The sequence below is a fragment of the Melanotaenia boesemani genome, chromosome 14 (genome assembly GCF_017639745.1).
Source record: "Melanotaenia boesemani isolate fMelBoe1 chromosome 14, fMelBoe1.pri, whole genome shotgun sequence".
NCBI classification, from domain to species: domain Eukaryota; kingdom Metazoa; phylum Chordata; class Actinopteri; order Atheriniformes; family Melanotaeniidae; genus Melanotaenia; species Melanotaenia boesemani.
The window spans coordinates 13109646-13124846 of NC_055695.1; the positions used below are offsets into that span (position 1 = coordinate 13109646).

Below are 15201 nucleotides of genomic sequence, written 5' to 3' on the forward strand. Positions count from 1 at the left end.
GAGTTTTTTTTTTTTTTTTGTCTTTTATTTTATTCATTTCAGATTTAGCTTTCCTTTTACTGTTTATTACGTGTTCTTCTGGAGAAGTCCTGTAGGCATTTTCTAGAGACTTAATTCTAAGCACTAGTTCAGATAAATGGTAAATGGTCCGTATTTATATAGCGCTTTACTGTACCTGGGATGATACCCAAAGCGCTTTGCATCATACATTACATTCACCCATTCACACACACATTCACACACTGATGGCGGAAGCTGCCATGCAATGCGCTTAACCACGACCCATCAGGAGCAATTAGGGGTTTGGTGTCTTGCCCAAGGAAACCTCGACATGAACTCGACTTGGCCAAGGATCGAACCGGCAACCCTTGGGTTACAAGACGACCACTCTACCTTGCTGAGCCACGCCGCCCCAGTTCTTAAACTCTCCTTTTTCTTATGTGATAAAAAATTTGATTATTTCCCTTTCATTACTGCCTTTCCTGCATCCCTAAGAACACATGCTGATGTCCCTAGTAGGTCTATTATTTTCTACACAAAGACCATTCTCTTTTGAGGTAACTGATGGTAAATGGTCTGTATTTATTTACCCAAAGTGCTTTACAATATACATCACATTTACCCATTCACACACACATTCACACAGGATCTTAAAGTAATGATTAAATCTCCACTTTCTAGATGGTGGATTAATCAATTAAAGTAAATGAGGCTGGTGCATGGTCACTGATAGTGACGGACTCTAGTTGCCAAAATCGCTCATTAAAGAGCTGTTATCTAAGAAATAATCTATACTAGAATATGAGTGGTGCGCTGATGAAAAAAAGGTGTACTCTCTAGAAGTGGGGTGCTGTGAGCAAAAGTATCACAAAGACCACAATCCTCCAGATATTGTTTAACAACCTATGTTGACTGCCAGACCTGATTGTTTCCTGTTGTTTCCAGCCTGTCCGTTCCTGATGAATTTAATGCCACGTTGAAGTCTCCTCCAAGAATGAGTGTGTTATCTAAGTGATTGGAGATTGAGGTGAAAAAGAATTGGAAAAAAGAGTGGTCATCAACATTTGGTTCATATATTTTAGCAATGCATAACGTCATACTTTGTTTGGATAATGTAATTATTATAAATCTTCCTATAATTGTGCTATTAGTGGTAAAATGAACTTTTCTGTTTATTAGAATGGTTACCCCTTTTGCCTGGAATTAAAACAGGCTGAATACACATGAGGAAACTGCTGTAAATAGCACATTATCTGTTCATTTAATGTGAATCTCCTGTAGCAAGACAATGTTTGCCTGTAAATCCTTCAATCTATTAAAAACATTCAACTTCTTCTCCCGGAACCAGCTCCATGTACATTCCACGTGGCAAAGCAGATGTTTTATGTATCACTTCTCTGTGAGGCCAATAGGGAGAGTTGCTGAATTTTCCAAATATTAATTGTAAGATTTTTCTGCAAGTGCTCATGCTCAGACTAGTAAAGTGTTGGATGCTTAGGAAAGAGTGTGTATGTGTACGTGTGCCTGCATAAGTGCATCCTTGTGTGTATGTTTGTTGCGAGTCTATGATTATATGAGTGAATCCACCTTTGTCAGTAATGTTCTCATAGGTCTCCTTATGTTCAGTTTATCCACATGCTTTGAGTGTGTGTGAATTGTGGGTGAGTTTTGGTGTTTTTTAATATACTCTGTGTTGTAGATTTATTTTGTGTATGGAATGTGACCATCTGTGCGTGCCTTAAACACTACTGTTAATATGGCATATTAAAGTAAAATAGCAGTTAATTGAAAGAGATGAGGAGAAGAAAAATAATAAACACCAAAACCATCCCATAAAAAATCCAAAAACCCATCAACAAAAAGAATTATAGAGATTAGCAGAAGGTGTACAGTTATGGATTAATAAATTTAGTGTGTTTATGATAGATTAATATATTAACTATAGTAACTAAATGAGTGATGATTACCTGAGGTCAGTAGAAACGGGGTGGCATTTTTGTTGCGATAAAGTTGTCCAATAATGAATAATTTATCCATGTTGATGACAGCACAGGACCTTTCTTCTCTGAATGTTTTCCAGATTGGAAACAGGACCTTGCGTCTCTCCAGGATCTTTTGGGAAACTGATCTTGAAGCTTAAAGAGCATCTTTCAGGTTGAATTTTCCACAATATGACGTTTTGAAAAAGTCCGAGAGACACTGTGGCATAAATAAAAGCTTCTTAAAATTTCATTTTTTGTAATTGCACTTAATTCAGCTCGTCTGCGATCCAGTGCTTTAAAAAACATAACTTTTCCTGTCACGTGATACGTGACGTCATGTAAGGTAAACGAGCCCATACGCCAGCGGCTATCAGCTCAGTTTATCGTAGGCATCGGCTGTGTTTTTTACTCCAGACTTCTAATAGTAAAACTAAAGATTTCTGGAACATCACCATGGTGAATACTTGTGTTTGTGCATCCTGCACAAATTCAAGTCTCTCTGGACATCGTGTCCACAGTTTCCCTAACAAGAAGAGCCCCACCTTTCGCTCCTGGGTCAGGTTTGTCCAGGCTAGGCGCCAAGACTTCACTTTCAAGTCCGTTCATCCCAAAAACTCCGTCATTTGCAGCGCACACTTTGTGGAAACGGACTATATGCCTAGTGACCTAACTGCGTTTAAGATGGGGTACAAGACCATGAGGTCAGTGCGTTTAAGGTCTGATGCAGTTCCCACTGTTCATGCTACGGCTAGCATGCTAGCAGCAGCAGGTGCCCCATCACGTCTGCCTTCACCGGGGAAGCCGCGGGCCGCCCATCGGAAACGGGAGACGAGCAGAGTAAGTTTTTCTCTCTGTTTTTTAACCTGTTTATAACCTTTTCTTATAAAACGGAATTGTCCCCTTTTTACTACTTATTATTGAGGACAGTTTCAACATATTTAATCCCGTTTGCAAAGGTGGACTCACTGTGCGTCCAGTAAAGAAGGAGCCATATGGTAAATAATTGAAGGCATCGCGCACATTTTCTTCAAATAATGGCCATCTATTTTCCCGCAGAATTATATAATCCATAAGATTCTGGACCATCTAATATGTGCCTGTGTATTTCAGAGTGTATTTTCTATCTCTATTCTCTCTTTGTAATTCCTGTATGACTGTGTAAATTAATTGAGCTTTATTTACTTCTAGCAACAAGTTTAAATAAGATGTTTTGCTTCTAATAATTAGAACTTATTAAATAAATCCAGGAAGATGATCATAACAGAAAGATGACATTGAGATGGAAGCAAAATATTTTATTTATTATTACAATTTACAGAATAGGAAGACATGTCTTGTATGTGTTACAGGTCAGGCCATCTGAAACCTTGGTAGACACCATGTTCATCAGGGAAAGCTAACCGGATTGCTGAGACAACACATGCTGGAAGAGGTTTCCTCACATGTCGTCCAAGCACTCCATGTGCCCAGCGTACCATCTGCCTGTAGGCAGTATACCTGAACTGTTCATTTTGGGTCAGATCAAGTGGACCATGTTCCTGCTTGAAAGCGCTGTAGGCCACCTGAAGCACCCAGGGGTTCAAACAGCATGCAGAGAACCCAGGATGCTGTCCCACACAAGTAATGCCTTCGGGTTGTGGATGGAGGTCTTCGACGAGGCTCCAAATTGCAGGAATCTCCCTGCAGCATATGCTCTCCTCCGCACTGCTCATGGGCTGACAGTGTCCACATAAACACCTGTAATTAGATAACATGCTGTTAAAGAATTTCTGTTGTTAAATGTAGATACAGTGTTGTAAATATATGTTCAACCATGTAAAGATTTTTATTTTTTTTACTTTTACATACAGGCTTTAAAAATTAAATGTTTATATTTCATCCGTAGTCATAGCTGCTTATAACATGCTGAAACATTTCATGTAATACATAAAGCTGAGATGCCCTTTTTTCTGTTGTCACTGGCCTTGCTGAATATAGGGGGAAGAGGGATTACCAATTGTGGGTGAGAGTTGTGGGCTCTGTTGTTTGGGGGATAAAGTGTTAAGACTGCAGTGCACATGGCATCATATGTGGAATGACCATTATTCAGAAGGGTTTACAATCCAGTTTTAAAAATAGTTTTTCTGTTTTAACAATATCTTTAAACCTCAGAATCAGGCTTTATTTATCATTGGGAAAAAAGTGCAAAATTATACACATCCTGAAAAAGCTGAGACCAAGTGTTGGATTAGAAAAAAAGGTAAGTTTAGCGAAAAAACAAAACAAAAAAAAACAAGCGATGGATCTGCTCAGCCAGTGCGCAGATCCATCCTTCGTCATGGAACCAGCATCCTGGCGCAACAAATTTTCTTCCAGTTTTTTTTTTTTTTTTTTTTTAAGCGTATTTAAATACCCCATTGAAATAGTCTGCTTCTAAGTTTAGAGAGTGCTGGTAAAACTAAGACATTACAGCACGTACATTCTATGAGGTATTTATGAGTTTAGAACAGCGTGGGCTTTTTTTGCGCACTACACGCACATCCAGTCTGACCAACTTCAGAAAAAAGATTATAACTCTGGTATTCCTTGATCAATCAACACAATTCAGAAAGTTGTTTATAGTCTAAAATGACTGTTTTGCGCTGTTAATTAGGCTACCCGACGTGGATTAGATGATGGAGCCTTAGCGAGGCTACTTTGGGCACTAGCCTATGTATCATCAGATGATTTGATTAGAACAGCGCTTTTCTGTCTACAACTGTGTGAACGGGGTAGCCATTGCACAGCTTTTATAGGCATTATCTGCCACAGAACTATTTTATTTAACCAATGTTTTGTCACGAATCGCTAGTGACATAGTAGCAGCTTGAAGTTGTTTTTTTTGTGGCGAAACGTGATTTTTAAAACAAACCTGTCAGGGCGGGGCAGGACAGGGATGTCTTCCTATCGGCTGCAGTAAGTAAAAGGCTTTAAAATCTATTTGCTATTGCAAACACTGTATTTTTTCACTGGTCTGCAGCATAACCAGGTATTACTTGCCCAATTCAGAAGGCTAATGTGGAAGAAAATTTACGAAACATTTGTATCACTTACCATGCTGTTTGATTAATCCTCCAGATGTTTTCAGCTGCCCATGACTGAATCTGCTGCCTGTTTCCCGTCAACGATCTCCTTTGCTGGTTGTCAGTGACTCTGTTTGTAGCTTCAGGTTCAAAACTGTATGGATCCGGTCCTTCACTTCTAAAAATAAAATTATCTTCTTCTTCCTCCATAATCTCACGCCCATTCCGTTCCGTTGTGTTAGCCATAACTGTGGTGTTAGCAATAACGTACATAACAGAGTCCCTTACGTGACGTCACTTCCGGCAAAACAGATTTTTACAGTCATTTGAGCAGTTTTTAATAGTCCATAACCGATTTCTTTATTTTCTTATTCACGGACTTCAACAAAAACTAAATAGATATTAACTATAAAATATGCATAATCCAAACCATTAATCATGCTCTTAACCTGCCAGTTGCTCTTTAAGTCCGTTCCTCTCAGCTCCAGTTCTCGGTTCTTTTTTTTTTTAAACTTGTCCTGTCCAGCATCATAGCAAGCAAAATGATAATCTGGTTGCTATGTCGTGCTGAACAAATTTGCTCTGCCAAGGGGAGGCCTATGGGTAAGGCTCCTCTTGAAAATCTGATTCATTTATTTATTTATTTACTTTGAATCACGGAATCTATGTAATCTTGCTGGACCTGACCGAAAGGGACAGAAAAAGTTGGAAAAGAGCAAAAAGAGCAAAAGGGAAAGAAGAAAGGAGACAAAAAGATCACAGACAGAAGGAAATGACCCTTCAAACCACACCATCACCAGACAACAAACTGTTACACCTGTACATGAACACACCAGAACATTTCCTACAACTTTTACAAAAACAAAAACAGAAACACACACAAAAAAAAAACAGAGCTGCTAGTCATTAAGAGTTTTTAAATAATAACCAAATCAAAAAGACATATCATGAAAGATACCAGATAATAATTCACAGGAAAAATAAAAAAAAGAGTTATCTCTTAGTATAAAAACCCACTGGACAATGCAGTGACTGTGTCAGCATGCAGAGCATGAGGAATAAGGAGTGATCAGTGATGAAGAGTAGTGAGTGAGATCGTGCAAATGCGACCACGCCTCTACGGAGGTCAGAGGCAGACCAGGGCCAGAGACCCGGGCCCTCAGCAGCAGTCCCGGAGCACCAACCCAAGCTACCCCACCACGAAGACGACTCCAGCCCCACCCGAAGGGCGGCAGAGGAGAGCCCCAGCAAGAGCCCCCTACGGTCTTGGGGCGCAGGTCCCAGTGGGTCAAGATTGGCAGCCGCCAGCCCCACCAGGGACCGGCCACCCAGGCCGGCCCAAGCGAAGGGCCCAGGGCCCCAGGAGTCCAGAGGCGGCCGCCCCACCCCCCAAAGGCAGAGGGCCCGCAACATGCCTAGGAGGACCAGACAGCCACCCGGCGTAGGCCAGCACACACCCAGATGTTCCAGCCGCACACCCCGGGAACCAGGGTGCCATTGACCCCCTCCCCTCACCCCCCACCTACTCCAATCTGCACCCCATATAACCCCACACTTACACCCTCCCCTGTGCCGTACCTACAAGCACTCACCATCACACAGTCACGTCACACATAACCCACCCACCGTGCCCCGTGGGGGACACCCCAGACGGACCAGAGGACAGCAAGCCCCAAGCACCCCCCCTTGACCCAACACCCACAGAGCCAGCAGCCCACCAGCGCAGCCACCCCGGGACCCGGCCCCGGGGCAACCACCTCCCTCCGCTTGCCCCCGGCCACACACGGGGGGAACAGGGGTGTGAGAGGTCCCCAATACCCTCTCCCTCCCTGCTCCTGACTGTTTATAGTGTGTGTTGTGTGCAATTAAAATTGAGGGGCAGTGACCGCAATGAGCTGGGAGCCGGGCCACCTAAGTGGGCCCGCCCGACATGCACCGCATGCCATGCCCCCCAGGTGTTGTTTGTGTGTTGTGTTTCTTGTGTTTTGGTGTCTCGGTGCAATTAAAACTGAGAGGCGAGTCGCCATGGGGTGCATCAAGGAGACCACTGAATGGCCCCCTCCGCTCCACCCCGCATGTCTCCACGCCTCCCAACTCCCTACGTCTGTGTGTGTGAGAGAGAGAGACAGAGAGCGGGAAGTAAGATGGGGTCCGGGGATGTACGTCCAGAGGGAAGTTGCTTCCCTCTGGATGTTGAGCCTCTAGTGGCATTAGGCACCCCCGCTCCCCAGGACGTCCCCCAGGGCAAGACAGGCCAGGAGAGGCCGCCCCCCACAACCGGGCCATTCAGGGACCACAGCCAGTGAGCCGTCACCAACCCCAGAAGGTACCCACCCCACCACATCCCTAAGGGGAATGAGAGGATGGGGACAGCAGCAGACCCACGGCACACCACCCCCAGGCCGCCCAGGCCCCCCCGCCACGAGTGCACGTAACCCCGCCCCAACCACACACAGAAACACATGCACACACCTTTTTCCTTGCACACTCCTGCTCATCCTAACACATGCATGCCTCCTCAGCCCCACCCACACAATATAAACACTCACACAGCATACAACCCTCCCACTCTCACTCCCCAGACACACTCCCATTCATCCTAACACATGCATACGCACGCACACAAACATACCCCCACACCCACACAAACATCATCCAAAGCATAGACACACACACAACATACAAGCATCCCTGTCTCACACCCCAGCACCTCCCCCTATAATCCCCCGAATCCCACTCAGCCCTCCTTCAAACCCCTACACCCCTCCTGCCCCCGGGCCATACCCTGGGTCCCAGGGTGGCAACCAGACACCAGGGCATGCACCAACCCACACAATGGCAGCACATCCGGGCAGGCCTAGACCCCCGGCACATACGGAACTCACCACCTCGGAGGTGCTCTACTCTCTACTGAGAGATTCCTAAACTGCTGAATACACAGATTATTTTTGGTTTTTCAGTTCACAAGGATAATTTTATTTGCGATGCATAATGCTGTTTGTATCATGTGTGCAGAGTTAATTGCCATATTAATGTCACCCAAGTCACCTAGTAGACACAGTGCGTGGTTTGCAGGAATATTACATTTAAACCATGTTGACATGTCCACACATACCTGAAGCCAGAACCTGCGGACAGGTGTGCAGGACCACAAGGCATGGAGATAGTTGTCAGGTGTGTTTTCATTGCAGTGTGGGCAGATGTTTGATTGTGACAGACCCATCCTGAACATCCTTTGTCCTGTATAATGAGTTCTATGCAGAATTTTGAATTGTATCAGTTGCATGTTTGAATTCTTAGTCATTTTAAAGGTGTTTAAACATATTTGTGACCATTTATCTTTATTAAAGTTACTGGATAAGTCACCCTCCCATTTTGAAGTTGGAAGACAGATTGAGTCTTCTAGTTTAGATAATAGTCTTTATGTTTTTGAAAGTAGCTTTGGGGCATTGAGATTCATGAATTCTGCCACCCTAATAGGTAGCTGTAAGTTTAATTGATTAATGGTATATTTTTTTACATATAATAGATTTAAGCTGGTGATATTCTAAAAATGTTTTGCTACTGATTCCACATTGTGAAGTGAGAATATTAAATGAGAAGAAGTTTCCATTTTCTATTATATGTTCTAACTGTTTTATTCTTTTATTTTTCCATTGAATAAAATTGATAAGCTTTTTGTTTTGCAGGATGCCAGGGTTGTTCCAGAGGGGTGTAAACTTACATGGAAAAAGTGAGGATTTAGTTATTTTTAGAAATTCCCACCAAGCCACTAAAGAGGAACTGATATTGATGCTTTTAAAACACTTATGTGTTTTGATGGATAACCAGATCCTCACATAATGCTTAATCTACATCTAACCATGATTCATCCAGACTGCTAGGTTTAAGCCATTTGGAGATATACTGCAGCTTGTTAGCTAAGAAAACATGATTAAAATTGGGTAGCTCCAATCCGCCTCTATCTTTAGTCTGTTGTAAAGTTTTTAGACTGATAACTTATGGCTTGTTTTTCCATAGAAATTTAGATATATGTGAGTCCAGTAACTTAAACCAGCTGGAGGATGGTTTAGTGCGTATCATTGAAAACAGGTAGTTTACTTTAGATAGAACCATCATTTTAACTGTGGCAACCCTCCCCATGAGTGATATGGGTAAGCTCCTCCACCGTGAGAGATCATCCTCTATTGCTTTAAGTAGCTGGACATAATTTAGCTTTGTTAGTTCTGATAACCTGGGGGAAATGTATATGTCTAGATATCTAATGTTTCCAGACTGTATTGTACTATTGGGTATGTTTTGTAGGTTACAGTTAATGGCCATAACAATAGTCTTAGACCAGTTAATAGAGTAGTCAGATATTGATGAGAATGTGTTAATAAGTGTGATTGTCTGGGGGAGAGATGTCGGTGAGTTCTGCAGGAAAAGTAATACATCATCAGCATAAAGACTTATCTTATGTTCTATATTTTTGGCATGGATTCCTTTAATCTCTTTATTTTGTCTTATGGCAGCAGCTAGGGGTTCAATAAAAATAGCAAAGAGTGATGGAGAAAGCTGGCAGCCCTGTCTGGTTCCTCTCTGTAAACAGAAGCTTGGAGAAGTTTGATCATTGATCTTCACACATGCATTTGGGTTGTTATATAATATTTTTATCCAATCTATGAAAGATGACCCAAACCCAAATTTGTTTAACGTTGCAAATAAAAATTTCCAGTTTACTCGGTCAAATGCTTTTTCTGCGTCTAAAGAAATGACTGTGGATTCCAGATTATGTAGAGTAGAATAATCTATGTGCGCTTGTGCTGTTCTGTGTGAGTTCCGGTGAATCATGAAAAGTGCTGATGTGTATATAATATAATGACAAGTGGGATTACCAATAACCGTTAAAGGGTCGGTGAGAAGAAGTTTAAAGAGTGAAAAGAGCGACAGTACCAAAGGAAAACAGTAATTTAAAAAACGCATCTGTGCTGAGAACAGTGTAGTGGAGATGGGCAGTGGATTTACTGTTAACTAAATGATCTTTTATGGCAGTTTCATGGATATAACATAATCTAGTGAGAATACAGGAAAATTAAAGCACATACCAAGTCAGTAGAGCCACGGAGTGATGTCTGGGTTGCGGTACAGCTGTCCATTAATAAATAATTTATCCACCGCGATGATAGCGCAAGCACCTTCAGTGATGGATTTTTTCCTGATGGGAAACAGGACTCTCCGTCGGTCCAGGATCTCTCTCGGATATTGGTCATTTACTCCAAAGTTCATTCCATTCATTTCGCGGCCCTTGTTCTTCACCTGCTCCTTCTGTTTGAAGCTGACGAACTTTGCTACAATCAGTCTTGGTCTGCTGGCCCCGGGTTTCCTCTCGCCGAGACAATGGACTCTGTGAAAGGAGATGTTTTTCATCGTTTCCTCCGGGAGCTTCAGGTGCGTTTTGATGAAGTTTTTCACCGTGGTCTCGGGGTCCTCCTCCGTCTGCTCTGGAATCCCTGCAAATACCAGGTTCTCTCTCATGCTCCGCACCTATAGATCGATCACCGTTTCCTTCATCTTCTTATTTTCTTCCAAGAGACTGGTCAAGACCTCGGTGAGGGATTTTACCGACTCTCTGAGACCAGCATTTTCTATAGCCAGAGTTTCCACCTGCTTCTGGCTGAATTCTAACGATTCACGTAGCGCCTGGAACTCCTTGTGGAGAATTTCTGTTCTCGGTTCTTCAGCTGCTCTTCCTGCTTGAAGCTCATGAATTTTGCCACAATCGGCCTCAGTCCACCTTCTCCATCCAAACAATGAACTCAGTGAAAGTAGATGTCCCTTACCGTGTCCTCAGGCAGCTTCAGCTGGGTTTGGATAAAGTATTTAATTGTCTTCTCAGTATCCTCATCTTGTTGTTCTGGGATTCCTGCAAATACAAGATTATCCGTCATACTGCGCGCCTGCAGATCGATCACTGTTTCTTTTATTTATTTATTTTTTTTCAGAGCCAGGTCAGGGTCGGGTTGCTTGATTTTTGATTGCTTTCTATTTGATTTTATTTGTTATGTACAAAATAAATGCTTTGTGACTGATAAGTGAGTTAAACAAGGCTCATTTTAAATGTAGTTTATAGCAATTGAAATACACTCATAAATATTTAAATGAAAAAATATTTATTTTCACTTTCATATTATCTAGCACAATGGTTAATTACTGTTGTCTCATTAGGGTTTCTTTGGCTTTCTGTTTTAATTGCACATTCAATTCAGTTTGCAGAATTAATTTAAATTTCATATTCCTCTTTTTAGATTTGATTTTTGCTCGTTTTTTTTTTTTTTTTTTTTTTTTTCTAACTTCTAAATTTTCACCTTTTTGAGTCTCTGTCAGGGTGATGGTGCTGCTGTTGCAGGTACATAAGTGATATCATAGTATAAAAATGACATGTGTGGAACAGTTTTTAGTGTTTACGGTTTACGTGTTGTGGCTTTTAAACTAATTACGTAGTTTGGCTAAACTTGTTTGAAAAAGTTTTTGTTCATAAATTTTCATGAAGGACTACTTGTTTTTTAACTCTGCCACAATTTTATCTTCAGATTCACGCTAGTCCATGATCTTTTTGATTCCATTCTAGGTTTTATTATCACCAGGTTTACATAACTTAATCCAGGACTCTGTAGTGTCAGACTAACTAAAACAATCTTAAACTGAGATTAAGAAAATACTTAAATGTACCGGCTTAACTACTGATTAAGGCCTAGTCCTGGTTTACTTTAAGCCTCGTCTCTGAAACCGGCTCTAAGATTTGTTGAAGTCACATGTCCCACTGACCCACCTGTCCATTCCGCCCACTACAGGGTAGACCTGGTAGGCCCACAGAGGTAAACCACCTGTCAGTTGTTTACCTACTTGACCAACATGTGAGACGCTTTAGTCCCAAGATTTAAAGTGGGGATGTTTGTGAAACTGTTTATGAAGGAGAGAGACCGCATTGTAAGTGTTAGGTAGGTAATACCTGAAATGACCTCTGTTTTATTAATTTATTTATTTGTTTGTTTGTTCATTTGTTCGTTTATTTCTGTTCACTTCTTCCCTCTTCAGAACATGTACTGTCCTCAAGGGTCACTTATTGTTGAGGTGTAGGTGAACCACCACAAGTCTTGACTCAAGTAGTTAACTTTTTAAGGTCTCTGGACTCCTTTTAGATTGTACTGTATGTTCAATCTCAGCATTTTATCCTTAGAGCAAACCTTATTCTGTCTTAAGGTTTCAGGGTTTGAAGTGTGTGTGTGTGTGTGTGTGTTTTCTTTGCATCTGTTTTTTTTTCTGTTAGTTCATAGTTCACTTATTTTAGGGCAAAGGGGAATTTAGTTTGTTATTTGCAATTATTACTAAGTATATAAGGACAGTTACAGACATTCAATGAAACTATTAATGAAAGTCATTGAAGGGCATTATATGAAATTCAGGAACTAATCTAGCAGTTTCAAGTGACTTTTGTTTTAGACATATCGATCTGAGAAAGATGAGACAGAAATGGGTAAAAGGTGACGAATATTAAGCTAAGCACTGACTTTTGCAAACAGCAGCTATCGCAATAGGCACATAGAAGAAAAGTCAGCATATTTCAAAAACAAATACAAAGTTCAGCCCCAGTCATTTGTTATTTAAAGAAGAATGAAATAAAATATGAAAATAATAAATGTTTTGAGTAATGACAAGTTTGGAAAAATGAGCACCTTTAGGAGTAAATAGGAAGCAGAATACATGACAGAATAGGAAAGTAAGACCTAAGGCAGACTGTTCTTTCCACATAAATAGATTTCATAGTTAAGATTGCCTACAGTGTTTTAGTGTGTTGAATTAGAAATGAAAGAGACTGTGGCTTTGATTGTACTGCCAAGTATTGATTAAATCTTGGTACGCTCTGGTGTTGAGATCAGCTCTTTGCTGGATAAGGCCAATTCACAAGTAAAGGTCTTGGGAAAAGTCAAAAGAGAAAAAATGATTTACAATGTGGTAAAGTTCTTCTGCTGCTAATAGATGGAGTTCTAAAACTCTCTCATTTCTGGTTGTCAGTATTCTACTGAACAAAACTGGCATAGAGAAAAAATCTTTTCTATTAAATTTTTATATTAGTTCCTGGATTTTAATGCTACTTTTTTTTTTTTGTAACCTTGCTGAGTATGGAAGTGTGTTGCACATTTAAAGCAAGTTATTCTGATGCAGTTAAGATTAAGGTGTCCCAATCATGCCATGTTCAGTATGCACTGAAGTGCTTTTCAGTTCTAAGCTCTGACTCTTTATACTTGTATTTTAATCCTTTGTTTCAATGTTTCAATGTCCTGCTGTGTTGGTCAATTCATTTTGTTGTTACTCGGCCATGTTGTAAATAGCCTCACTGAAGTTGTTTAACAAGAGTTGAAATAAAAAGCAGAATTTGGTAAGGGCTTGTGATCTTAGGGCCAGCTTGTTTCATTTATGCTCAGAATGTTCTGGAGCATTGTTTATACTGACTCACTGCCAAAATGTGTGTCAAATTAGTTCTGAAGAAGTGGTCACGCTGATTTGGATATCTGAATTTGAGTATTTCATGAGATCATTATTTTATTTTTTAATTATTTCTTGATTTTCACCTGCTGTTTTTTTTTATCTTACACAATCTCACATGCACTTTGTCACATTACTACAGATAATTATTATGATCATGACTTTGAATATCAACTTGAGCAACCAAACTGTGCTATTTGTGAGATGAAATGTTTAAAGTGCAAATTCACTTGTGAGCAAAAATGTGTGGAAATATATATTTTTATGGCATTTAATCAAAGCAAATTTTATTTATAAAGCACTTTTCATGCCACAGGCATCACAAAGTGCTTTACATGATTGAAAACACTTATGCATATTAGAAATAAAACAAGCCTTTGCACACATCAAAGTAGAAGGCACAAGTTCACTGCTTACAGATGACGGTTATGCTATCACTCTTTGGATTACATTCCTTGAAACGTCCCTACATGTGACAGGTGGATGGGGGGGGATTCACGGCACACAAGGTTGAGGATTTTTGTAATGTTGCAGAATTTCATATTCCAAGAAAAGAAACTGTGAAAACAGTATCTGAATCATTTTGTGACATGACAGCTATTTATTAGAAATGGATGCTTAGAATGATTGAAATGAAATCTCCAGACTAAAGTGGTATAGGGTCTCTTCAACTTTGGCCCATGAATGTGAAAAACTGGGTGGGTTTAAAATCTATATAGTATAGTTGGAGTACAGTGGATTCCAACATTGATTTTAGAAATTAACAACATATTTATGAAGTATTTTGCATGCTTGTTCATGACTCTTCAATGTTCTGTTTGTTATTCTGTTAATGTTTCCCTCTGTAGCAATCTACGAACAGTCATGTGAGATGTATAAACACAAAGGCAGTACATCTGGATTCTATCATATAGATGTGGACGGTAGTGGACCAGTCAAATCCCAGCTTGTTTATTGTAACATGACAGGTAAAACTCATTTGTATTTCATACATATTCTTGATGTTTCTGAGTATGGATGATTGTTTGGGACCTCCCCTACTGCACAGCATACTTTATCTTTCTATTCTCTGTGCTTCACTACTAGAGGACAAAACATGGATTGTGATACAGCACAATAACACAGAGCTGACCAGAGTTCAGTTTTCTCCTGAGAGAAGTCAACACTTTGCCCACTTTGACTACTCTTCTGAAGAGGAGCAACTAGCAACCATCATCAGTCAGTCAGAGTACTGTGAGCAGGAGTTATTCTACCACTGTAGGAGGTCTCGCCTCCTCAACACTCCTGGTGGGTCTGGAGAAAAATGCTTGTTGATTTTTTATGCTATTTAAAGATCCAGGAATGACATATATCTCAATTTCCTCTAAAATATAAGAATGAATACATTGGTAGATTTAGTTAAAATGGCTACAGGCAACTTCCTTGCAAATCAAGCATTTTTTGCATCTGTGAACTCTATATTTGGAACCAAAGCGGAGTGGCATGAACTGCTAATACAGTCCATTAAGGTGCTAATTAAAACAGTTATATTTCTTTTGTTCAAGTAAATATTAACTGATCAGCTGCATCTGTTTCTGGGTGGGTTTTTGTTTATTACACAAATTGGTTCAAATTATGCATGTATAAGAGAAAGTATTTCACCATGTTTTGAC

The 15201-nt window shown here is 40.5% G+C and overlaps 1 protein-coding gene across 4 annotated transcripts in view; it reads left to right on the top strand.

Moving 5' to 3' along the window:
- Window positions 1-15201, top strand: part of LOC121652818 (contactin-associated protein-like 4) — a 127067-nt gene that overhangs the window by 86358 nt on the left and 25508 nt on the right. For all 4 annotated transcript variants that reach the window (XM_042005863.1, XM_042005865.1, XM_042005864.1 and 1 more), the window contains 2 exons: window positions 14398-14517; window positions 14636-14836. In XM_042005863.1, coding sequence (XP_041861797.1) covers window positions 14398-14517; window positions 14636-14836 — 321 coding nt within the window. The remainder of the gene's footprint in view (window positions 1-14397; window positions 14518-14635; window positions 14837-15201) is intronic.